General features: G+C 38.8%; 2 protein-coding genes across 2 annotated transcripts in view; both read right to left on the reverse strand.

Annotated features, from left to right (window-relative positions):
• Positions 1-27,871, reverse strand: part of LOC115241730 (mannosyl-oligosaccharide 1,2-alpha-mannosidase IA) — a 481,287-nt gene that overhangs the window by 302,678 nt on the left and 150,738 nt on the right. The window lies entirely within an intron of this gene.
• LOC115241744 (facilitated trehalose transporter Tret1-2 homolog) lies at positions 24,460-27,331 on the reverse strand. Its single transcript, XM_029817671.1, has 2 exons — positions 25,955-27,331; positions 24,460-25,160 (listed from the first exon to the last, which is right to left on the reverse strand). Exons 1-2 carry the CDS (start codon positions 26,785-26,787, stop codon positions 24,467-24,469), a joined length of 1,527 nt encoding a protein of 508 aa, XP_029673531.1. The 5' UTR covers positions 26,788-27,331; the 3' UTR covers positions 24,460-24,466.

Genomic DNA, 27,871 nt, shown 5'->3' on the forward strand with positions numbered 1-27,871 from the left:
GCTCTCTCTCTCTCTCTCTCTCTCTCCCTCTCCGATCTCAACCTCCTTTCATGAATTATTTGCCCTTACCTCGGGGAGCTCATTCTGGGTTATGAAATGCTTGTGATTGCGTTTGCGACATAAACAAATTAGCGCTGTCAGTTTCTCGACATATTTTTGGATTGTTTTAATTAAAATAACGCAGCATCCCACAACAACCCTTCATAATATTGTATTAAAAGCGACAATAATTTATCAGCATTTTTTATGTTAATGAAATAAAAGAAACAAATATATATTAGATTCCACATCTCGTGAGCAAATGACAAAATAATATGGTAAAGTACATATAATGCTGATAACGTTCATGTTAGAATTAAGCTGATGCAAGGAGAATCGAAAGCCATTTCGTAGCCACTCATGATTACTTATGGTACTCTCGACTATCCGATTAGGGATTAAATTATGACGTATTTCGGTACCATATGTATGTACGTCGTGGATAACGCATATTGATGGTACACGCATACGAAGAGACGCGATTCTAATTTATGTCTCTTTGTGTCATCTGCTATGCGTGGCCAACGGCACTTGTCACTGCGAGAATCGCGTGACAAACATCGAAATAATCGGACAAAATCGTAATGATGCATAAATGCGACAAATTATTGCAGCAATTTAATGAATCTTAAATGATGTAAGCGTGTATAGAAAATAATTAGACGCTCCTAAAATTATTATCCGCAAACTTGTGGTTAATAATATTGAATCTAATTGAATTTATCTTCCAATTTAGACTTTTTACAATGCAAGAAAATGCTCAATGAATTTCTTATCAGGAGTGAAATGTCTCCCTCTTTGTTCTGCATCTCATTTAAATATACATATAGCTACTTTTATTATATATAAGAAATCCTCTCTCGGTCTCCAAAACAGAATACATTTGTAGTTTGAAATACATTCTTTGTTCTTGGCATCGCATAAGAATAAAGAACATCCCTCCTTGTGTCGGCGGATATCGTCATTTCGTATCGTCGGTTGCTTAGCAATGCTAATAGAACGTAATCCTACGCTTAGGCTCGCAGAGACACACGCATTAAAATTGTTCGCCTCTGTCTGCACAGTCCGAGAGAGAGAGAGAGAGAGAGAGTGACGAAACGGAGATGGTTAAACAATAGCGCGGTCAAAACACGATCACGCGAGATGTTCACGTCGGATAATAATTACATAAGGCATTATGGGACGTCTGTGATTTATGACGCGCATTATGTATTATGTATCGCCGGTATCACACTCGTATGTTGCGCGGTACATAAAGAACCGAGGCGAGCCGAACGTATGACGACGGGGTTCGACAAACACATCACGCGAAAGAGATCTATCTTGCCGTGGCCCAAGGCCACCGCACGTTCATCAGCGCAAATAGCCTCTTTATATCGCCGACTGATGCCGGCTGATGTCGGCGTATACCGACGGAATGGCATAGCGTTACAGTATATATCTGTATATATACGATACAGCTTAACCCTGGCACACAGTTGCGACGCGCTTCCGTATATCCTCCCCCCGTCGAATAACGGCCACGGCCCCGGGGAGAACGCGAAATTGATTTTACCCTTGATTTATGCAAGGCGATCGTTGAAAAAGTATGCGCCTCCATAAAGGTCTCTGTATCGACGCGCGCGAATATCGGATGCTCCGATTCTGGGACGCGAGATCATGCATTTGCGCGATCCACGTGTCGTTTACCTCGATGCCTCTTATTGCGGGAGCGCGCGTGATAAATTCCCGTAACATTCTTATTCAGCGGAGAAAATTGAGGGTGCCTTTTCGCGCCGCTGTGTTACTGCTCTGTGTGACGGTTCTCGCACAGAAGATTCACGCTTGATGATCCACGAAACGGTGTTTAGGAGATCGTTACGCTAACGTAACTACGCCGATCTACGACGATTGTCGAAACAACGTGCGCCGCTATTAAATTCTATGTAGCAAAGCGTATCACGCTGAAACTCTCAGAACGAGCGATATCACGGTCGAGTACACGCTTAACGAGCTTGTATCTACACGCTGTAATATGCATCGGAGAACGTGTCCCACGGTAGATTTTCTCTAATAACCAATTTCCTATTATGAGCATCGAGATCTTGTAACACGGCGAATATTGTATACACAGAACCTTTCTAATTCCCCAGCGCGTTGCTAGAGAGGTTTATATAATAATATCACCAATTCTCGAAAATCACATATTGAAAACGAGAGTCTCACGATGAGATACGAGCAAGATTATACGTGTGATTTGTCATTATTTTCTATTATCTTCAAAAGAGAGAGAGAGAGAGAGAGAGAAAGAGAGATATTACGGTATTAATCTTGCCGATGCATCGATTTATGTGGAGCGATATTGAGAAAAATAGGTAGGCAGCTTCCCTAAAACGCGCCGATATACCGTACGGCGGCCAATATCACGATCAGTTCTTGTGTACATGCACGAACGAGCCCTGTATCTATAGCGTCTATAGCGTACACGATGCAGATCGTAAACGAGAGTAGATTTACCTCAACGCGCTATCAGGAGTGGATTACCCGCCCGTAAATATATACCGGTGCTTTTAAGATTTTAAGCCGAGCGCGCGCCTCCATAAAGGTAATATAGGACGAGTACCTGGTTAATGCAATCAGATAATTCGTATCATGAGACAATACGATTTTATTATAAATTCAATAATTATGCATAAACGCAATCCGTTGCATGCCGAGATACAGAGCACAAATAATATTGAAAGTATAATAATTTAACGGTAAAAAACTTTTTCAATGAAAGAGCTAACATTTAAAAAATTAATGCTTTTCGATTTGTCTAAATTATATGAAACCGATATAATATATATAGCAATATATAAAGAGATAGCGATTGAGAACGCATGATCGGAATGACCGAGACCATCAGGGAGCGTTTCGAGAGATTGGACAACGAAAGGCCGTTTCTAAGGGAGGTGGGCCGATGCCCAACGGCGGTAGAACTATGTAAAATCAACATTCGGCGCACCCACGTATACGTACGTGGCTGACTGGCTGGCGGCGCACAATCTATAGGCGATGGCGATAAATCATGATTTATGATAACGGAAATTCCATTGAAATGAAATAGGAGCGTAGTTTCACCGTTTGCCATAAGATGCCACCGCTACAAACGCAGCCTCCAGATTCATCGGCAGTCTAGTTTATATACATTAAGTTCTTCTTTTTTTCAAAATGCAGCACAGATCAAAATCTTAAATGTTAATTGAAAATATCTATCAAACGTGTGTATTGTATAAACTATTAATTAAATATGTTAAGTGTATTTTTTATTTATTAAAAAAATTTACCTTTTTTCATGACTATTACAAAATAGGAAATTACCAAAAGCAAAAAATATAAAAATAAGCGTAAAATTCAAATTACAAAATATCGAAAGAAAATTACAAATATTGCGCTTTATATACCGTGTTGCAATTATAAACTTTGCTCGATTCTAATGGTGTTTACATTGAAAGTAATACGTATGAGAAAAAAGCATCGAAAAAGATTCCAAGAAGAACAAAATTATATAATATTTATATATATCAACAGAATATTATATTACTAACAACATCGATTATGCAAAGATTTTTTTAGGCCGTTCGAAATTCTTTCTCCTTGACGAGGCTTTAAATTTGAATGTCGGTTCCATAATATCGAGTGATCTCAGCGCATTACATGTTTTATCAGCAAATAATAATTTTCATAAAAAGAGCATCTTTTTATTTGCGAAATCATGCTTCAATTATTTCAAAGCAAGTTATTGATAAAATAATTTAGAGTAGCAGACATCATGTAAATAATGTGGTATTTTTTTTTTTTACGTATACCATTACAAATTGCGATCGGCAATACTTTGAGTATCAATCGAAAGCGCTCGCGTGCCGGTTACAAAGTACCGAACAGAGAGGGTTCCTTTTTCCCTCCTTCTCATCGTGTTCGCTCGGTAAATCCCAAGATCCCATTATCCATGTCTCATCCATAGTAATGCAGATTACAATAACAAATAGGCGGCAGGGATCGTGGCCCCCTCCGATATCGCGGAACAAGAATCTCTTCTCTTTCTCCATTTCTCTCTCTCTCTCTTTCTTGCTACCCTCTTTCTTTTTCTTGCACATCTCCGTTCTTTCCGGATTCTGCAGCCCGATGAATTCGCCGTCCCTTCTCGAGGACACTCTCGAATCAGCCAGCTGAGGAAAGAAGGAAGCGTATACGATGGCACGAAGTGGAAACGAGAAATCGTGACTTCGACCGCGAGTCAACTTTAAGGTGTAATGTAAATGCTCCCGTAGGACAATGGGCATCCGCCAAACGACATCGTCCCCCTTTGCGGAATGCTGACTCCTGCGAAGAGAAGCTGCAAAAACTCGGCGCTAACATCGCTTCTCGTGTCGATCGATTTGGTTGATTTAGTCGGCGGGTAACGTGAATTCAGCTCCGAAATCTCTCAATTAACAGAACGGTCGCCGTATTCTCCGCTTTACGTGTGATAACTTGTGGATCTTGTTACCAAATACAATTGAAATACCGAAAATCGATATTAGCAAAAATCGAGAAAAAGAATACTTTGCTTACTTATATAACGTGACTCTTCATAATTTAATATGATTTTGAAAAACAGACACATACATTCAATTATTATGTTATTTTCTTACAATTTTTTTGTTTACATTTCTTACTATATTTGTTTAAAAAGGATAAATAAACTGTAAGGACAAAGCGAGACGGATTAAGAAATGTAAACAGGTACTAAGTGAAGGAAGGACGCGACTAAACAGTCAGTCAGTCCCGAGCCCTCGCCACGACAAGACGTGAGTAAAGCTATCAATACTAAATACACATTTAAAAGTTAACGGCTTTTCCTGATTTCCATCGATTCCCATCTTATAATATGAATAATGCAAATGTAGTCGTTTTATTTTTACGTATTGCTGACATGCGTCAGTATAAATGATTGCAATGAATATATAAAATCAGATCACATAGCTATTATCAACACAACTTGTAAATACTTTACGGTATTATAAAACTTTTAAACCTTTTATATATATTAAGTTACTTTCTTATATACTGCAAATGATTAATAATCGCTCAGAGAGCGCGTCAAAAACCGTTTTTACGGTTTTCGCAACTTTACCGAGATATAAAAAAAAATAAAAAAGACATCAAGTAAAGTGATATAATGTGTAACGATTAATGAATCGCAATATATAATGACAGTGACGTAGTAAGGGTCTCTTTGTTTCACAGAACTTTGTTTGTGAAAGAAATCTAGGGAAAGGCAGGTGCATTAAAACGGATTTCCAGTAATCACGGCGCGATCGAATCGGAAATTCTATGAATAATAATGTCTTTATTTATTTACCGGTCTCTAAGAAAAAGACGAGTTTCCACCCTGTGGAGATCTTTTTAAAACAGAGATTTTTGCCTCTGTCTGTCTCATCCAATCCTTTCTTTCCGGTCATCTCAAAGACGCGCTCGTTCTAATTAAACGTCTTGACTCGTCTCGGAGGAACAAAATCGATCGCGAACGACACTGCCTCGTCAGAGTCGGTTCACGTACACGAATTCACGATTCCGCCGTGGCACGAAATTAAACGTCTCGATTAGAGTCCCCCTTTCCCCGACGGTCATTGCGCCTCCAGAGGATGGAAGCGTCAAGAAAAGATTGGATGCCTTGATTGACAGAGAGTAATATAAATTTTACTTCTATCATTAATTCGCTGATAAAATACCTGATATTTTTAATTCCCTCACAACATAAATTATCCAAAACGATCCTATCAGCGGATAGGTGACGTCTGATGACCGGCCATAAGCAGGATCATAAGCTCTTTTTCTACGACGATATTTACTTGATGACAATCTGCAGGTAAGATTATCGGCTATTACTACTATGTCATATAACGGATGCTCGTAACTTCATCTCAAGCAAAGGATAAATTATATCAAATGAAATTATAATATTATCGATAAAACAAATTTCTAAGATAAACAATGAATGATACAAAGTTATGATATTTATATTTCTTTTATATTATCAATATATTATTAAATCTGTCGGTAATTCTTTTATTAAAAATTCTATATATTCCATGCTTATGTGATCTCTTGCTGAATACCCAGACAGCACAAGGATGTCCTTAGGACGTCCAAAGGGCATCCAGGACATACATGTAGGATATCCTGAGGATATCCTATTTTAATCCTCGGATCTCCTCTGGATGTCCTGAGGAAGAGTAAATGATAGCCGTACACTACCCAGACAGCACAAGGATGTCCTTAAGACGTCCAAAGGGCATCCAGGACATACATGTAGGATATCCTGAGGATATCCTATTTTAATCCTCGGATCTCCTCTGGATGTCCTGAGGAAGAGTAAATGATAGCCGTACACTACCCAGACAGCACAAGGATGTCCTTAAGACGTCCAAAGGGCATCCAGGACATACATGTAGGATATCCTGAGGATATCCTATTTTAATCCTCGGATCTCCTCTGGATGTCCTGAGGAAGAGTAAATGATAGCCGTACACTACCCAGACAGCACAAGGATGTCCTTAAGACGTCCAAAGGGCATCCAGGACATACATGTAGGATATCCTGAGGATATCCTATTTTAATCCTCGGATCTCCTCTGGATGTCCTGAGGAAGAGTAAATGATAGCCGTACACTACCCAGACAGCACAAGGATGTCCTTAAGACGTCCAAAGGGCATCCAGGACATACATGTAGGATATCCTGAGGATATCCTATTTTAATCCTCGGATCTCCTCTGGATGTCCTGAGGAAGAGTAAATGATAGCCGTACACTACCCAGACAGCACAAGGATGTCCTTAAGACGTCCAAAGGGCATCCAGGACATACATGTAGGATATCCTGAGGATATCCTATTTTAATCCTCGGATCTCCTCTGGATGTCCTGAGGAAGAGTAAATGATAGCCGTACACTACCCAGACAGCACAAGGATGTCCTTAAGACGTCCAAAGGGCATCCAGGACATACATGTAGGATATCCTGAGGATATCCTATTTTAATCCTCGGATCTCCTCTGGATGTCCTGAGGAAGAGTAAATGATAGCCGTACACTACCCAGACAGCACAAGGATGTCCTTAAGACGTCCAAAGGGCATCCAGGACATACATGTAGGATATCCTGAGGATATCCTATTTTAATCCTCGGATCTCCTCTGGATGTCCTGAGGAAGAGTAAATGATAGCCGTACACTACCCAGACAGCACAAGGATGTCCTTAAGACGTCCAAAGGGCATCCAGGACATACATGTAGGATATCCTGAGGATATCCTATTTTAATCCTCGGATCTCCTCTGGATGTCCTGAGGAAGAGTAAATGATAGCCGTACACTACCCAGACAGCACAAGGATGTCCTTAAGACGTCCAAAGGGCATCCAGGACATACATGTAGGATATCCTGAGGATATCCTATTTTAATCCTCGGATCTCCTCTGGATGTCCTGAGGAAGAGTAAATGATAGCCGTACACTACCCAGACAGCACAAGGATGTCCTTAAGACGTCCAAAGGGCATCCAGGACATACATGTAGGATATCCTGAGGATATCCTATTTTAATCCTCGGATCTCCTCTGGATGTCCTGAGGAAGAGTAAATGATAGCCGTACACTAGCCTCTGGAGAATCCAGGGAGATCCTGTGGAACATCTTAAGGATTTCTATAGGATATGTTAGGGATATTTTTCATACGTTAAAAGGAACAAATTCTAAAATTTAAATATAAATTAAGATTGCGTTCTGTTATTTACTGCCAATACTAAAAATCTAATACTAAAAATAGTTCACGTTCTTTAATATTTGAGGTTTTCGTGCTGTACATGAATATTTTAGGTTTGGCTTCCGGGTTTGAGTCGTGTAATATTTTCAAAACAATCCAATATCTGAATTCCCTATGTTGGGATTGCATCAGAAATTGAACTGATAAAAAATAATTATATTTTTAATTTCCTGTTAGTTGCTCTTTGCAAGCTTTATATAATTCTCATGACCAAATCTCAAATACGAGTTTGCGCGTTGCATAGCGGTAAACAAACGAACTAGCGGTTGAATATTATTTTTTGTAAAGTTTTTGGAATGTTGCGCATAGTAACATTTCTCATAAATTATTAAATAAATAATAATTTTGAATATGTGAAAATGTGCGCATCAAATTCAATTATTAATATTAAACGAAATTAATGTTAACAGTTAATTGCACATGTATATGTCCTCTGGAAATCCAAAGGACATTCAATATAATAGACAGGGCAGGTATCCTACAGACATCCAGGGGTTATCCAATGGACATTTATAGGACATTAATACTTATTACAATACTTAAAATTTCTAAATTATATTAAATAGCCTACATAACCGAAAGTAATCATGTATGCATATTAAATTTTCATAAAATATATTTATAATAATATCTTAAAACATCCTACAAATATCCTGAACCATCCTGGACATATTCAGGATGATCCTGAGGACGTTTTGTGCTGTCTGGGTATTATACGTATATTTTTTTTCTGTTATACTTTCTTTTTTACTTTTTACTGTGTGGAAAATGTAGTTTAATCCAAATATCGAAAGAGAATAATGTAGAAGAAAAAAGAAAAATTTTCAAAATAAGAAAAATCAAGCTGAAAAGATATATAAAAGTAAAAAATTAGGAAGAAAGTTCTATAAATTGATATTATAATGTTAAAATATTGATGTGTGGATTGAATTTAAAAATATTATAAAGAAAAAAGCGATGTAACGCGCCGAGAGTTATTTCGAATATTTTCTACCAATTTTCTTCTGTTTGTCAAATTTTTGCATTTTTCATATGATTCTGCTGTAATTAGACACATAAACAGTAAATATTTAAATAGAAAATGTAAATGCGGACAAGTAATGGAGATCCCATTTTCGTTTATAAAAATGTAATGTTATCAAAATGATAGATGACCATAACAGATATATATATACATTTTAGTACATCGTAATTTAAATGCTTTTAATGGAATGTCACAATTTATTTTCGCGCTTTGTTATATCACTTTATAACCACACATTTCGTTTAAACTATAATATTATCATAAATTATTATTCTCTGCACTCTGTTATTTGTCAAAAGTATTTTTAATCTGGTCATTTAATTTTATTCTAACCATTCTTTGTATAAATTTACGAATATTATTATTAACGCTTTGTAAAAAAAAATATTCTAAATCCCTTTTTCTCTCTCTGTTTCTTTTAAAATTGTTTTCAAAATAAATTTATTTTGCGTTCATATTCAAAAAAAAAAAAAGTCTGCATAATCAATTATAATGAAATAATTTTCAACGCAACATTATTATAACAATCTCTCTACATATACGAAGCACCACAAAAGCGTATAGGGTTTCATGGTGAAAGCCGTTGAATAGAAGAGATACAAGATGTATCCTGTGTGGGAGTAAATGTTTGCGGTTTCCGATAGAATGTTTACTCGTAAACTACGCCTATAGCGCGAAAGGCAGACTGTTTGAAAATTAGGGCACCGATGCAGGACACGCCGAGCAATTGCAATGTCGAATCCCATTCGGTTGATTTAGGTACGCAAGAGAAATCCCTGCGGGAAGAAACTATGAGGATAAGCTAAGATGACAAAGATCACTTTTTAAAAAGAAAAAAAAATAGAGAAACAACAAATACATTACAAAGTTCCCCCGCTCCCCTAAAAGTTCTATCGATATAATCTTTTATAAATGTGAAAATGCCGTTATCGATTATCTCTCTCTTATAAAAGTTAATTAAAAATTTTGATAAAAATTTGAATTCCTGCGAAATATTATTTTGCGAGGAAGTCCTTTCTACTTCGCAGCGAAATACGCGGTGATGCAATATGGTGAAAGATTTCGAAATGATCAAGAAAATGCGATTCTGCATTCTGATTCTGCATTCATCCTAGACTCGCGCAGCGCGTTTGCCTCTTACTTGTCGATGGAATTATCCGGAGACTGCGATATCGCTCTCAAGCGTTTCCGTACCGGATAAAGAGCTTCGGTTTTCCGCAACATTTACATTCGATTAGAGTAACTCGACGAGACCCCTCCCAGGCACCGTAGATTTTCCCGTAAGTCTTGCGCGGCAACCTCATGCTCTGGCGAAAGCATAATCGCAATGGTTTGCTTACCAGGAGAAGCGGTAACGGTAACGGTGGCGACTCCTCTTATTGCAGTCCCTCGATTGGAAACGAAATGGAAGATATCGGAATTCCTGTCCTCTCTCCTTCCCCTCGCGCTCTACCCGGCAAAACGTGCAGCCGGGAAAAATGCAAATCGACCGACACGAGGAACGCGTATTGGCCGTAGATCGTATTCCGCCCTTTTCGAATTTTTGAGACATTGGGGGAGAACGCTCGGTTCTCATGATAAACCAGAGATCTCTCCATTTTAGGCAAACGATCGCGGAAAAATCGCAAGCGTGACAGATGAAGCCTGACGATCGCTCGAAGGAAAAAGCTTATTTGCGTAATCCAACGGCGAAAAGATCAATCATGATTCGAGGATATATAGATTCACAGCACGTCGAAGGATAGATTTCTCTCTAGATCGGCAAAGTTATATCGTACCGTGCCGCGCTTTGACGTAGGCAGCAACCATATCGAGTTTCGCGCTTCGAGAATTAGCCCAATTCCCCGGCGGCTCGCATTCCTTCGCATTTCCAGCTTCAGCAAAATTTCATTGTTACGCCGCGCCGAGTTAGCAGGAGCCCAGATTCAGCATACAAAGCGACTAATCCCAGACGTTGAATGCGAGAGTCGCGAGTTCGCTGTGCGCGTCGATGCGACTAATAACTTTGTCCAGTCGGTTACCAGTCTGTAGAGAAGGGAAGCCGGATTAAATTCGGGTTTTAAATTATATCGCAGGGACGTAAGTGGCCGCGGCGAATGGGAGAAAGAGCCCGGGACACCGGACGCGTTTTCCACGCTGCTTTGGAACAATGAGCCGCGAAAAAGTAATGAAATACCCTCGCGGCGACCTTTACGCGAAGGGTGTTCCGGAGCTAAAGCAGCATTATCTTTTTCGCGAGAAGACCAGGAAGCGACCCCCTCGCGAACGACCATTCTTTTCAGCAGCGCGAGCCCCGAACTCCTTTTTAGGATTTATCGCGGAAGGAAGAACTGCCGGGAATTATGAAAACTTGACTGGCTAGCGGCAAAGAATTCTCCGGGTGTTTTTGAAAAATTTATCGCGCTGCACGTCCGAGCTCAACCGCGATAATATCACTTTCTTGATATTACTCCTCTATTGCGACCACACACATATATACACACGCGCGCGCACGGCGTGTGATGACAACTTTTGGAAGCACTTCCTCGAAATAGTGGAATGATTATATCGAGGAATAGACGCGACGCAAAACGGATTTTCAGAGCGTCGCCTCGGAATGCATGATAAATAAGCGCGAGATGGGAGACGCGCTTTCTTTCATGCGTTGTACGCTCGACAGAGCGTATGCGTGTTTTCTCATGGAATGCGCGAGGGCGAATTCAATAACGCGGCCGGAAAATGGAGAAGAGTCTTTCGAGACTCTCGGCTTTGGAAAGAATTTCGTACGTACAATATAAGCGATATAACGCGAATACCTCTAGACAGAAGGGTCGACTCGAAAGAGCAGCGGCGACTCTTTTACGAGAGAATATTTTGATGAAAAAAAACATGAAGAAGAATTACAGAGTAACGTAATTTTTACGCGCGAAAAGAAACTCATTTGACATTTTTTCGATGAACTACCACCGCTTTCACGATTTCTACAGAACCGTGTGAACGTTCTAATTTAAGCTCGCTTGACTTCGTTTGAAGTCAAATTTTTCGAATTTGTCGAGTTTGAAAGTACGAGAGGGTCGAGCATTCTCGCGTATGTTATACAGTTAAAAAAAAAAAAAAAAAAAAAAAAAAAACGAAAAAAGAAAAAAAAAATTACTATATCATACAATATTTTATAACGAGCGATAATCCTCTAAGAAAAAAAAATTGTTTAATATTATCCCCGCGGAGAGATGTCATCTCTCCGGATAAAATAAGAACACGCACGTACGTATGTCGTATAATCGTTTATGAGCACTTGCGATTTCAAACAAGCATTGGCACCGTGCGGATTTTTATATGGCAATTACCGGGTCGCCCTGGCGGCGTAACTTTCGACGAACCGGCTTCGGCGCGGTTATGACTCTACTCCGTACGATCACTATAATTACGCGACATCGCAATGGCTATTAATGGCTATCTTATTGCGGCATCTAATTGCACCTGCTGACTGCTTCAGGCAGAGTTCTTGTGAATCCTCTCCAGGATGTAGACAACCGGCGCAAAACGACCACGCTGTCATGTCTTTGAGTTCGCGAACCTCAGTCTTGCCCTTTGTCCAAAAAATGTTACAGTGCCTGTTTTTATTACAAACCGTTTTTACGGTTATTCTTTCCTTTTGAAAATGCTCTATACGAGATACAGAGAAATTGCGTGATAAACAACGACGTTACTCCTAGTTGCAATTTAGAATAAATATATATATTTAATACATATAATCTTCTAAAAAAGATATATTTTATTATAATAAAAAATATGTACTAAAATTAATGCAAATGATATAATTTATTATGCACGCAAAAGAAAAAAAAAGATATCACGTCGAAACTTTCTCTCCGCGAATTTTCAAGCATATTATAATTTCTGCGTTCCTCCAAAAAAATTATTATAAAAGAATCCTATTTTCGTCGAGAACTCGTACAATAGATTATTCGCAGCAACCGTCGCGTCGCTTACGCCCACACTTTTGCAGAATAGGAATTTCAATCTACCGTAAAGTTGCGAGAACTCTCGCAGCGTCAAAGTATGTATCTCGTATTTTTTTTTCGAGACGATGTACCAAGCATCCAAGCAGAAGACTCCTTCTCGTGATTTTGCCAAACCTTTTCCGCGTGCAACGATTTTCGATCTTCCGAACAAATCAAAGATTTTGCAACTGATGCACAGTAATCAATCTTAATTTTTCCATCTTCGCATCTCAGCATAAAATGTTAAAAATGCACGCGCACATTTAATGCGATTGATAACATTCGGCAAAGTGATTATAAAATTACACATTTATCGCAAAAACAATTATATTTCTCGTTGCTAAATCGACAATGGGTAGCTGGAGCAAGATGTAACAAAAAACCGTGATGGAAAGGGATTTCTAATCCGCCGCCATTCTTTCTTCTCTCCAATGCTTCTTTCTTTCTTATGGCTTATCCATTTTTCGGCAGAGATCTACACACGAAGAACCGTGGGACGTAGACAAGAAGTAGGGTGGCAGAAGATATTAAGCTTCCGACGTTCGATCGCATTTCAGATTGCGCAGAGCTCGAATTCCACGTGGGATTGAATGGGATCCCATTCGCTATACGGTCGTATAGCGGCGGACAGGGGGGCAGGGGGGAGGGGGAGGGGAAGGGGAGAAGGCTGCGGGTATATATTCCGCCTATTCCATCGGCGGTTAATCCGCTTACGCGGAAAAATTTCGATACGCCGCGCGCTTTGAATATATACTTACACACGCGCATACGTGTGTTGTGTACGTACATGCGCGTGTATGTGTTTAGCTGCTTATGTATACATATATGCACATACACACACACACATATATATTTATGTATATATAAGGCGTAATCCCTTTTTCGGCGAGCGGGCGGATTCACGCGGGTTAGGGATGTATAGGTGTGTGCGTGGATGCGTGAGTGTGTGGATGTACAGAGAGGCCGATTGTGGCCGCGAACGTCGTAGAGCGTATTTACTTGCGGCGGGGAAAAGTTGGTTCAACCGAGCCGGCTACAAAGATTTCCCGCATGTGGTGGTGAATTCTGGAATATATTTGGAGTTTCGGGGTGCGGATTTGTGGACGGCTTGAGTTCACCGCGAGCGAACAGCAGGCAGATGATTGAACGTTTACGGAAGAGACGCGATGAGATAAATGAGATATGCGTCAAATTTATTCGCGGAGAAAAATCGAATATATATTTATTCTTTGAAGAAAAAAATTAATCGTGTGACAAATTTTATATTATTTTTCATAACTTTTAAAATCTGCTTGAAAGTGGGATTTTCTCTATTTACAAAAATAAGATTTCGATCTTAAAGGGTATATATCTACTTTCTTCTACGTGATCTTATTGATCGTATTCCATTTTTTAACGATCAATAGCAATAGTTTTAATTTTCATCATCACTTAAAAATGTGTATTATATGTATAATAATAATATCCTTGAATATTATTTTACGGATATTACCTAATCGTGACTATTATATTTAATCGACGCATTTGCCGATATCTGGTCAAATCTTTGTTATTATGGAAACAGAAGACGAACATATATGTCTATAAACTGCACTTACGATATTCGAGCCTACAAGATCAAAAAATGGACATCATTCACGATACTTATACAATATTAGATACGAGAAACGGCTCGATAAGTACAATATTATCGTCGATAATGTTACAACCAATATTATGTAATCTCTGATACGATGAAAAGTGCGAGCATTTTTCTCTAAGCCGCGATCGGCGAAAGCGCGATTGCACAGTGATAAACTAAATTGGTCGGGACACGTGCAAACGGTTCATCAAATTGATTCACGTCCTACTAATGTCAATGATCGGCGATAGGCTCTTGCGTTCCGGCAATGATCGTGTGAAAATCACCACGTTGTTCATCGCGCGCCGCTCGGCGACATACACGTTGAAAGGCACTTCGAGAGAGCCGTTAAGTGCCACAAAATATTCCACGATCGATATCACGGTGTATAACGCGCGATGGCAATCAAGAGTTACGAGATTTGATTCGGGATAGATCATCGCGTCGCGCATAAAAATTTTAAAACCGGTTTGTTAATAGTCGGATGCGTCGCAGTTTCGGCTATCGTCGCACAGATTATTTGACCATTTTTATATTTTGCAATATTGCGAATACACTACGGATTTTTTGTTAATATTCAAGCTTTAAAAGCTTTCATTTCGTATGCGATAAATAAATCACACTTCAGATAAATTTCTGTAAGAATATATACATACATATTTGTATTTACGGTAAAAGGATTAAACTTTAAAAGTACATCAGAGTCAGTCGTGTCCAAACGTTTCTTCCCCCTTTCAGCTACAAATACGTTTTTATATAACTATTAATATAATTTTTGATTTTTATCTTTTTCTGTCATATAATAATAATGAGTAGTAGAGAAACGGAAAGTATAACGTAAAAATGTAAGAGAGAAATACATAAATTAAAGCGAATATAAGATTTTATCAATGTAAGCAGAAAAATTTAATGCGACAAATTTAGAGTATTTATCAGAAAGGATTGTTAATACTTGTTTTGATAAAAATCTTATCTTTTTTTTTTCGATATGATAAGATTTCTACACATGCGGTTTAATTGAAGCTTGCGCTTTAACGTAACATAAATTTTCTTATCGCAAATTATTAGATAGGATTGCCATATCATCATATATCATATCAAATTTTGATTAAAGAGATTATTTTAAAAAAGGATAAAAAAGAAAGAGATAAACATACCGTTGCATTCCTTGCCACGTCTTGCTGCACTTACTGCTATCAAATTCGCCACGATATCAACGTTTGCGCATAAAAATTGCTTATTCCTAAATAATTACATTATTTTTCTTCAAAAGTAAAAAATAATTATTTATGTTACACGATCCGGAGATTTTCTACTTGTAGAGGAGCTTGGAAATTTTTTTTCTCAAATCCAAAGACTCGGATCAAGATGGCAATCTTGATCGCAAGCGACCGATTCGGCGTTTCTCGTGAAAAGAAAAAGAAGGGACAAGAGAGGTATCCGGTCACAGGACAATAATTGAGTTGCACAATCGCGGCAGCCCTTTACACGACGGCGAAACGAACGCGTCGCAGCGTGTGTGCGCGGAATCGGCAGTATTCTCCAGGCGTTCTCCAACGAGACAACAGGGCGAGCACGGCGACGTTATAACCGGCTTAAAATCGTCGTCGTGGCGTACAAAGAAGGGACGCGGCACGACAATGATCTGCCGGGTCCGGCATCGCGCGGACATCAACGAACCGACAATACCCGGATTATCTTCGGCGCGACAAAGCCGCCTCGTAAAACCAATCCCGTATATGGGAAGGTCAGGTCAGGTAAAGTACGCGTCCGCTCGATCGAGTAGCATCGTCACCGGCACGCGTGCCACGATATCACGGTGGTCCCATTCGGATGTTCCCACATTCGCCGTAAATAAAAGCGCGAAAATCATTATTACGCTCCAATTTCTTCCCCCGAAGACGAGGAAAAAGGGCCGTCTTCCGCAGTCTCTCTCTTGCGATTTCCGAGCTGGTATCGCGATGAAATAGCCGTCTCTAATAGATTTTTGATCGGATGTCTCTCTTCTTTTTCCTTTACGATGTGACGTATATGAGTGTTAATTGCTTTCTTACTCGCATTATATTCCCAGAGAAGAGAGTCTGAAGAATAGACGATACAACGCACAAAGCAAACGTAATTTACAAAATATAATTTTCGAAAAGAGTGTGGGTGTATATTATCTGATAACGTAAATTTCGCGTCGCCGAAAATGTAATGCAACATGTTACACAATAGGTTTGCTGGAAATGAAGGAGAGAGAGAGAAAGAGAGAAAGACTGCCGCAGTCACTTGTACTTTCGTAGCGCTTTGTGCGTGACAACGCACGAAGAAGATATGACTCGTTTATATGATTTATTGGCGAATATCGGTCGTGAATGTGCTGGTGTCAGAGATAGTACAGAGAATGTCCGGTGATTATTCATATGTCTCTATTGTCTCGAAAGGTTTATTCGCGTGTGCGCGGCAGCTTTCCCATCGGTTGGACAACGGTAAGAACAACTGTTTGCGCGTTCGTTTGGAGTAAAACTTTCGTGCGATATATCGATGGGCAAAATATCGAGATAGCATATGACGTCGCTTTAAATTTCGGGTATATCGCTTTTCCGCAGGATATCTCGTATTGCTTTATTGTATGTGGTAAAATAATGGTTTACAAATTGCGATTCATCGAGATGGCATGCTAATCTATTCGCATTTTCTTTTTTTATTAAACGTTGCATCGATTTTTTCAAATATGTACATTTTTCTTTCCAAACTATTTTTGCAAAAAAAGCTCTATTAGCAGAAGAGAGAAGTAAATTTTTTTTCGAAATTAAAATTATTCACTTTCTCTCTCTATCTCTTTTTCGTTGCAACAATCGAAAATTTTAATACGTAAAAAAAAGTTTATTAAGTTCGTCAATTGAATAGCGTTATGGAAATTAACTCGATCGAAGTCTTTAGTCGTTTTCACACGTCTCGGCTCTTCATGCTTCTTGGCGCGTTTGTCGATTAACAATGAGAGTCAGTCTGAGAGTCCTTCGTCTTGATTTCTCGTCTGGATATATCTCGCGTAAATTTTCATGTTGAGTTGTATAACGATTTGCAATAACGTCGACATAATTTTCACGATTTAAACGAGAATCGTCGAGAGAATCAGTTTATATTTCAAGTTAATCTTTATTATGTCAAGCTACTAGAATGACATTTTTCAGAAAATCGTCCGCTTAAAATACGTTTAGTTTTTATTGGATTATATTAAAGAATCAAGCAAGTGCAGATATACTTTGAGAAAACTAGAGAAAATAATTATCGCGTGAATTTAATTAAACGAATAACGTCCGTACGTATTTCAAGAGAAATATCGAAAATAGAGACATTGCGTAATCATAAACCTTAAACTGTTTAAGAAACAAACTACGAAATAATCCTTTTGGGAGCAAAAGATCCTTTGCAAGCTTCGAACAAGAATTCAAGGGTTCGTTCTGATTGTAGCTATACCTAAGTACGATTGCGGAGGCGATTACCAGGAGATTACTGCAATTGCGAGTGAACGGCGCTCCTATACTTCCGCAGACATTGATATTCAACTAGGAGCACGCCACTGTAATTTCCCGTAGCTATCCCCATCTCGCCTATCCTTAGACGATTTCCTTTGTTTTCCTGACCAAACTCAAGTATTCGAGAGAGAGAGAGAAAGAGAGAGAGAGAGAGAGAGAAAGAGATTCAGTACTTAATAATTAACGCTAATCAATGATCAAGTAGGAATATCGTGTAATTGACAAGCAAGAAAAAAATCGCCAATGTTAAAAGTTATTTAATTTGTTTAACTGGTATATACATAAGTTTTGTAGAACAATTAACACACGCAATGTAAAAGTGGCATATAATAATACCACATATTAAATAATAATAGTATGAAATATTAATGAGAAATTTAAAGGGTAAAATTTATAAGAGAGCTAGAAATATTTTTACTCGCGTAATTAGATTAATTTAAGGATAAGATTTCATTTCCTATTCTTAAACGTGCAAAATTGATAATGGCAAGCGCGCAGAATTCAGATTACAAAATTTTAAAATAAATAGAAGAGAAGAAAACCTTTAATAATCGAATTTAATGAATAAAAACTGAATTCTTATCCAGAAATAGATTTACAAGATTTCTTTATCTTTTTAACAATAAGTGATATTGATCATTATAAGAAAGATCCGCATGAATCGATACTAGATCGAGTTTCCCGATTGTAAATCACGATAAAGTATTTTGTTGAAAAGAAAGCATGGCGCACGTGCAGATATACCGTATGTATACTGGTCGCAGCTTCATCTGCGATAAAAATGTATTAGAGAATCTTATATTCAAGACCAGACCCTCCTCGGCGAAGATAAAACTGAGCGCAATGCTTCCTGGTACGTGCCTTGATCTGCATGCCGAGAAGAGTAACGCGCCTCTTCGTTGTTCCCTTCCATCTTCCCCTACCCTTCCGACGTCACTACCGTTTCGAAATCCACTTTTCTCCTTAAGCAAACCCGATCAGTACAAGACTATACCTTCACGGAGTGCATTTACCAAAGCATCGGTAAGGATTTATCGAAAAACGTGTCTGAAACGGGGATTCATTACTAATTTTGACATTGGTTAAATAACGGATATTAATTTTTGAATTCTGCGAATTCTACGAATTAGAGAATCCAAGAATACGAGAGATCACATATATTTCTGGCTTGACCAACGTGATGTACGACAGACTGAATAAGCCTCTAGGTCGTTTAAGCCGTCGTTTGGTTGAACCCTGGTGTTCCACCTTGATACATCGTCTTCTCGGTAAACCGAAGACGCTACGAGACACGATCGTGAAACACTGTTACGTGATATGTACGTACCGGGGTGAGAGAAGGTTCAGGGGCGACAGTAGCAATGACGCACGACTGCTCGTAAAACATCGCGGGAAAGCGCCTTAAGGTACCGGACATAGATACACGTACGCGGTTTATGCTTCAGATTCCGAGCCTCGTCTGGTCGTAGGTAGCATGGTTATCTGCAGCGTCGCGAGCTAAAACTCTCAGTGTTTTCCAGTGTCTCGTTGCAAAAACCCGCCAGCAATCACGCGATTTGGGACGCGGTGCGGGAATGTATCGCCGATAAATTCCCGCAAGCTTAAGTCGCGTTCGCGACACTTTCTTTTTTTTTCGCGGAGGATATTCTTCAACGAAAAATGCAAACTGTTCCATGTATATAATTTTTCTCGTCATATTAGCTTTATTTGCACCTTCCTCTATCTCTTCGCCGTTTTGCAGCATTTATTTTCTCGTCAATGATTATAAAAAAGTTTATAGCCGTGTATTCTAAAGGAAGAAAGCATGCGAGACAGATACAACATGAAATGTGAACAACATTGCCCACCATATGTTATACTATGTCAGTTTCTGAAAAAATACTATAATTTGTTTTTTAAGCGTTTTTTTTCCCCTAAATTTTAAAATATAATTGTGTTGTAATTTAGTCAAGTCACACATCAGTTACGAATTATATTGCCAACCAAAGAAATTTCTAAATGTATTAAACACTCGGTAAAAATTGCCGATAAAATTCTCATACAAGTACAAGCCAACATTTAATCATTTCATTATCAAATGTTGGAAGAACGCGGCATCCCTAGTGATATAGACGCTATCATTTTATGCAAAGCTGGCGCTTCAGGACCGTATGTAGTTTCAACTTCGAAATAGAATTTCATGAAGTTTCAAGCGATCACGGGCGAACATCATTTCCTGTGCCGGGCTTTCTCAACAACGATTCTACGGTCGATGGTGGACTTTCGTTTGCGTGATTGCGGCCTGTAAAGGTAGGTCTCTTTTTTGCGCGTTAGATTTAAAATTTTACGAGACACGTGACATTAAAAATGGTACTGAAATCGTTATTTTTAATTCTTGGAAAGCGCCAAGAATTTGCAAAATATCTAAATCTTGAAATAATCCATAATTCGTAGTTGTACACAATTTTTTCCAAATTATAATTAAATTAAAATAATTTTGAACAGTTTATGTATTCAAGCAATATGCACATTTTATTCTTTGAGTCAATGGTAATTCTCTCTGATAACTTCATCTTTATACTTAAAAAAGGCAAACAAAAATGTCTCATTTGGCATATTTTATTTTTATAGCTGTTATTATTTCCATCTGTTTTTATAATTGAGTTCCGAACATTTTACAATAGAGAGATATACACGTTTCTCAAAAGAAAATTGAGAAAAGTAAAGTCAAGAATAATTAAATATATAAATTCTTGTTAAATTAACGATATGTTAAATAATATGTGCATTGTTTCAAGCACTATATTAAAAAAAAAAAAACTAACAACATCATTAAAAGAAGACAGAGTTGCACCATTTTACTGTATTTAGAACGCTGGCAACTTTGTTACCTACCAGTTAACTTGCAACTTTGTGGCAAATAGTATCATCACGGTCGGCGAAACTTTCGGAGTGTTGTTCCTAAAGTCGATTCCAACGTTATCTCCGGCTTGGTATACGTTTCACAAAAATTGCAAATTATTGCTACCGCAGGCGCCGCAGAGTAACGGGGAAAGGAATGAGGAGAAAAAGAGGTCTCGGAAAATCCAGTTCGTTTTTATCACCTTGCCAGGTTCTTAAGCAGAACTGATGCGAGGAACGACATTTTCGTTAGAAGCCGAAAGCAGAGTTGATCTCGTCGTTGAGCAACGTCAGGATAAATCGTCGAGTTTGGCTTTCTTGCTTTAGTAAAGGATTTCTTATTTCTTTTCCTGGTTCACGCTTTAATCTCCATATATGTCCATGTATGCAATATTTTCATTTTCCTTTTCCATGCGCTTAAAAGTATATTTAAAAATATATCGCTGTTATATATTAAATATATCATTTTTAAGACTCAATAAAGGCAAAGAAATATACACATAACAATCGTAGAAAAATTAAATAAACATAAATTGTTGTATATTAAAAGCATTATATAAAATAATAATATATAAAAGAAAGAGAGAGATTTATTTCAATTGTAAAAAGAACTTATCTCTCGATACAGGATAGCATCCTTTCTATTTCGGAGATAAAGCGATCGACCTTTATCTTTTGCTCCTTAACTTCGGAGAGTGCGAACCAGTACTCTTACTTTCTTTTCCAGTCGTTCTCCGTGGGTTCGCAGGACCTGATAAAGTTCCATCTCCTTTTTCTCACACAGAGACCACCTCATTCCGCGATTACTCAGCAGCGGCTGGAGATAGCTCCTTCAATTTTGTCAAAGAAACACGGATCGACCCTCTACTTGGAATCCGGATTTAATCAACGCCTTATCTTCCGGCTCGTATAAATTTCCTAATGACGGTCGAAGAGTTTGAGTCCTTGCCGGAAGTAGCAGGCTGTCGACATGCAACAAAGATGCTTCACTTTGAACTTTGACATCTCGTAAAACGTTTTACGAGATCTCGGATATTTTCGCAAAAAGGGTTAACAGTACAGATCGTTAAAACGTGATACTGGTTGATGAATGTGAAATCATATTAAATATATAGTACAAAAGATATAACATTGCGAGAAGAGCTATATCCTCGACGTGTGTAATCGCGATTTATTAGCCTCGTGCGAAACGTATGTCAAAAAGAATCTCGCAATTATAAGGATTGCGCTACATATGCTCGGAAATACGATTTACTAAGCCGGACAAAGCACATTTCCCTTGAAAAAGTAAAAAAAAATGCTACGCTTAAACATAGCAGTCGCGCGCTTTAAGCGACTACGCCGTGATGTCGCGATAAAAAACACCACACATATAGTGGCGTTTGAAAAATTTAATGCAAATGAACTCGCGCTTTATTGCCACGGACGAGACAGTAACCGCTTGCGATTTTTTGAACCTGCGGCAATTTACGTTCGCTGGACCAACAACGGCGTCGGTCGAGACAGATCATAAAAGCGATCGCCGTCTAGTCGTTTCGCTTTGCATCGCGGCTAGCGCATAGCATCGAACAAGATGTCATTCCTAAACCGCAAACACAGGATCGCGGATGATGATGAGTAGAGAGGAAGAGAGAGGAAGAAAGAGAGAGAGAGAGAGAGCGAGAGAGACCACGAGAAATGTTTATGAAGTACATAAAGCTCACGGACTGCGGGGTTACATGCGGTGGCACACAGTGATCTGCGTGAGTTTGCCGAGTGTGTTACAGCGTTACATTTTCATTTTACTGGTAAATTTACTTGCTGGATCATCCTCCTGCACAATTCTGCCGCAATTCTGTCGGATTGCACGCGACTTTCGCGTTATCTCGAAAATTATCATTGCACGAACGTCTGGAATTAAAAATGCCACTCGGCTTTTGTTACTTTTTCGGATATGAGCTGCGATATAAAAAGAAATTTTCGTTATAAAAGTTGACAGATATTTTCGCTTATATTTGTAGACACAATGTTTAACGATTTTTAACGTGTCAAGGACGGTAATAAATCGATACATATTTTCCGATATCCGCGATATATTATTTTCTTTCCTATTCAATGTTTACACTTCGAAACAATTTATTAGTTTCATCAATGTTTGCGTGTTATCAATGTTTTTTTTTTTTTTATCACTTACATATAACGCACATGGTTCAGACATGTACAAAAAATTCATATAGAATTTCGAAGACAGTCCATTTTCTACACTTGTGCTGTAGCATGTTAATTAATATGTAAGATTATTAAAAAATAAAGATACCACATATCGCTATAGTATAAGTATCACATTTCGCAAGATTTTTCGCCGGGAATCGAGTTTCGCGAAAAGAAGAATTGATCGAAAATGATTATAGTAAAAAGAAGCAAAAGGATTTATACGTAACGACCGCTTTGCGTGCTTGCAATAATCAGTACAAGGCGAGCCGAATAAAAGCAAGATTGAAAAAAGGAGAGTAATGAGTTAAGATTGGGGATAAAATTAAAAAGAGAAAAACCGTCAGAGTTTAACGTTATTCTTTATAACGCTCGCTTTTGATGCTCCAAGATTGAAATCGTACTAGGAGGAAAAATGGTATCTTAAAGATTCATCTACGATTCGCTGCGCAATAACAAGCAAAAACCGGTTCGATACAAAAATAAAATTGATTTCATCATTGCTGAATTCGATCGACTATTTATTCGACTTGAATGATTCATGCAATGCAAAGAACAGCGCGAGTTAAAACCGACTTATCTATCATTTCTCTTGTGTGTGGGAAACTTTAATATCTGTGCCCGCACGGTAGTCGATTCATCCATCAACCGGAAACGATCTTTATCTTTATCGCCTCGAAATCTCGACGAAGGGCGATAAATCAGGATTCCTCGCATTTTAATAACCCTGACAGCACCGCCGTCATATTTCACTTACGTACGCGCCTAAGTCACTGCGCGGCTCGCAAAACGTCACGCGAACGCCGGGGACGAACCGTAATTTCCATCAGCTGCGGTAAGTGGTCCGAGCAATAATCACGTGAGAACGCAATTTTACGGTCCGTCGTGCTGGCAAGGCTCGCAGTTAAATTTCTATTGCTCTCGCCGCCTCGTCCCGACGCGACGAGGCCGCAGAGTCATTATTTCGACGCATCAGTTAATTTTACAGCACGTCCGAAATATATCCGGTCGAAGGATGCGTCGCATCGTCACTTACGCAATGCGAAATTGCTTGCGGTAGCGCGTTCACGTCGCCGTCAAATACATCTTTGCCGCAAACGAAACAGTAATCTCGACGTCCCATAATTTTTTTGGCTTAAAAATTATCTAGATTTTTCAAAGACGATGAAGTAAGAGAAAACGTGTAAGAGAAATATGTCATGTAAACACTTACGTCATATTCTTTTACGCGCTCTTTATGATACGGAGATAACTAACCATAAGGTAATTCTATACTAAAAGAATATTTAATTGAATTCATTTTACTCATATTATATAAATACGCAAATTTTTATTCACATTTTATTCATATATAAATACACGTCTTGTAATTTTTGTTCATTAAGGAAAGTAATTATTTGTCATTTTGCATTTCTTTATCCGATTTTTTGTTTTCTTCGGATTCATCGTATTCATGGAATGGAACTTCCACATCTTGTATTTGTGGCTTGTGAGATTTTTTGTTGAAAGATATTTGAATCTCTTGCAAGGTTTTGTTCTTGGTCTCAGGGAGAACAAAGTATAAAGCACTGGTCCCGATCAATGCTACCGAGCCATAAATAGCGAATGTACCCTCAGGCTTTATTAATTCTATCATAGCCGGCATTGTCTTGATCACCACGAAGAAGCACATGAAGCCGAAGCCAGACGTTAATCCGGAGCCAAGCCCGCGACATTTTCTCGGGAACAGCTCACCGCAAAGTAACCAGGGTATGGGAGTCAATCCCAACGGCAGCAAAGCGACGTAAGTGACAAGTAGAATTACGGGGATCCATGGTCTTCCAATATTAAACGTCAAGCACGCGCTCAAGGATAATAAAGTAATAGCTACGCCGAAACCGGATACGAACGTCATGATGCGTCTACGGCACGTTTTCAAAAGAATGCACGCGATAATTCCGAATGTCACACGAATCGCATCGATGACCACTGTTATCAGATACGCGTGTGCCTGACCTGATATGTCCGTCAACATTTCGACACAGTAAAAAAGCATCACATTAGTACCCGCGAACTGCATGACAAAAAAGTACAAACAGACAATACCGTAGGGTTTCAAAAAATATCGCGACGACCAAGGCTTCATGAACGAACGCAGTATCGATCGTTTTCGTGTTATCAATTTTTTTTTTTTTTTATCACTTACATATAACGCACATGGTTCAGACATGTACAAAAAATTCATATAGAATTTCGAAGACAGTCCATTTTCTACACTTGTGCTGTAGCATATACAGGTGGTGAGAGACTGTAAAGACTTGATCCGAATCGATATACGAATCGTCGTCTCGAAAGTGCTAAATGTTCTCGCTCGACTGCATTTCCCACCGTTGAACTCCTCATGGCAATAGATCGAGAAGGAAGAGGAGTCTGAAGGGCTTCGTCGTCAACGCAAAAAGCGCCATTGGCGCGGCGCTATCGCGTAGGGACCACCTAGTTTTTATTCCCCTCCATTACACCAGACCTTGCTGAATGGGCCACGGGAGAGGACGCACGACGGGTCATTACGCATTCATGAAGATTATATGCAGTTCAGGCACGTCGCGCGTGGGAAATTGGGCCGAGATTGTCCTTATCGTCATAAATCACGTTTGATATCGCCGACTTTTCATTTCCAGCTCTACCGAACGTGAAATCCTTCAAATTGTCAAATTTCTTGTTCCGATAGCAACTCATCTTGTTCTAAGATATCTACAAACGTTCGAAAGAAGACCAATTATAAATATACACATAAAAAACATTTATTAACAATTCTTGTTATCTCTTTTTACTTTCACTATGATATTATTCTTTTCATCTATACATATATATATACATATATATTTTCAAACAGACAATACCGAAGGGTTTCAAAAAATATCGCGACGACCAAGGCTTCATGAACGAACGCAGTATCGATCGTTTTCTGGTTCTTTTTTCAGAGATTTCCATGAGTCTGGTGGTTTCTAACAGGGAGAATTCCTCGAGCGAGTGTTCACCACGGAGAAATATCCACGAGTGCTTCGCCTCCTCGATTTTACCTTTACCGAGCAGCCACATCGGACTCTCTCGCGAGAAGAGGATGGTAATCCAGCTGATTATAGGTAACACGGCGCAAATATACGCGGTAGTCCGCCAGTTCAGCCAAGTTCCCATCGCGTGACACGCCAATGCACCGATGGAAAGGGTCAAACCAACCGCCCCCAGTAAAATACCGCGCAACAGGGGGTCGCTCGTTTCACTCACGTAGATCGGAAAAATTGATGCATGGATTCCGATGCAGTATCCGGTCAGGATCCTGCTTGCTATCAAATTTTGTACGCTATTGGCGAGGCCAATGCTCAACCAGCCGATGCAAAAAATAGGATACAGCAACATAAACGATGTCCTTCTGCCGAATCTTTCTGCCACGAAACCGCCGGTCCAACATCCCGGCGCTATTGGCAAAACCGCGGCCGCTGCAATCCACGATTCTTGGTCGCTAGTAAGCATTCCGAAGTGATCCACGTTCGCAGATTCCGATAAAGACTCACTGTCGTTGGAAGAAATAGACTTCAGCTGTGGAAGAAGTATCGCGCTGTAACCGTTCGACATGCCGGCCGCGATGATTCCTGTCAGTGGTCCCAGAGCTGTCAATAATTGTTTGAGGTATAACTTGATTTTGGTATCCGATACATTGTATTCATAAATATCCATCGCACTCAATGATGAATGATCTCGACGATGAAAAGAGTGACGTTAAAAACGATGATTTAGCTCTGTTCACTGGATAATTTCGGTTATGCACACTTATCTATGATGGAATCCTATTTTGTTCACTATCTTCGTTCCTTTTTTTCCCACAATTAAAATTTGTTCAAGCGCGATGCAACGCTCGATTGATGAAATGATAGTATCACTTAATAATGCCACATATTGATCGGCGACAGATCTAAAATAGATACACTAGAACTGAAAAATTGTGATAGTTCTATCAATTACAATCTACGTGAGACAACGTTCGTATGAAGTCTGGAGCTACGTATGCCGAGTTAATCGCGAAGATCGTATCTTATCTCTCCCACTTATAATTAGCTAGTGAGGGCTATTAAAAACGGTAGCTACGAATTGCGTGCTTCCGCGTGACAATTGAAACAACAAGTTTAACGCGGTCCAATTGCATAAATAGCACCGACGATTGTCGAAAAATGCATTTGCAATTTACGTCAAACACATTGGGACGATGTTACCAACAGAAAAATGTCTAATTATGCGCCTAACGAAATTGCTCGAGCTGCTTCGCTCTTATAAAAAAACTCTAAATTTAAGCATAAATTTCACAGCTATATTTTTTCTCAAGAGCTTAAATTTTAATACTATCGCATGTCAATTGTATAATGTTGCATTCTTTTACGAACTAACAAAACGTAATCTCTTGATGAAATGGTTCGAATAGCAACGAGATCCTTTTTAAAGGCTTTCCAGTAGCTTGAAGCTACTTGGATAATGTCTGCCAGTATATTTTTAGCGGTATTAAAATAAAAATAACAAGCAAGAAAAACAAACTACAATATTAACGTTGGAAAATTCAAAATATATTTATAAAAGCTATTTTAAAAACATCGTAAATATAAAAATCTGTGCAAAACCAGTACCTAATAATGATCACATTAAATGTAATAATAATAACAATGAAAATAATTAAACTCAGAACTCTAATATAATAAGTATTTTCTTTGTCTATCTCTTTCTTAATAGATAAGCAAAGATAATATTGCGCAGATCGATATATATATATATA

Source organism: Formica exsecta, unplaced genomic scaffold (assembly GCF_003651465.1).
Source record: "Formica exsecta isolate Colony F162 unplaced genomic scaffold, ASM365146v1 scaffold51, whole genome shotgun sequence".
Classification (NCBI taxonomy): Eukaryota; Metazoa; Arthropoda; class Insecta; order Hymenoptera; family Formicidae; genus Formica; species Formica exsecta.

What these genes read in the sequence shown, in the direction of transcription:
- LOC115241744 (XM_029817671.1), bottom strand. Translation starts at nt 26,787, where the DNA reads ATGGATATTTATGAATACAATGTATCGGATACCAAAATCAAGTTATAC. An exon ending in CGATATTTTTTGAAACCCTT is followed by an intron (nt 25,161 to 25,954) that starts CGGTATTGTCTG and finishes TTTGAAACCCTA; the next exon opens with CGGTATTGTCTGTTTGTACT.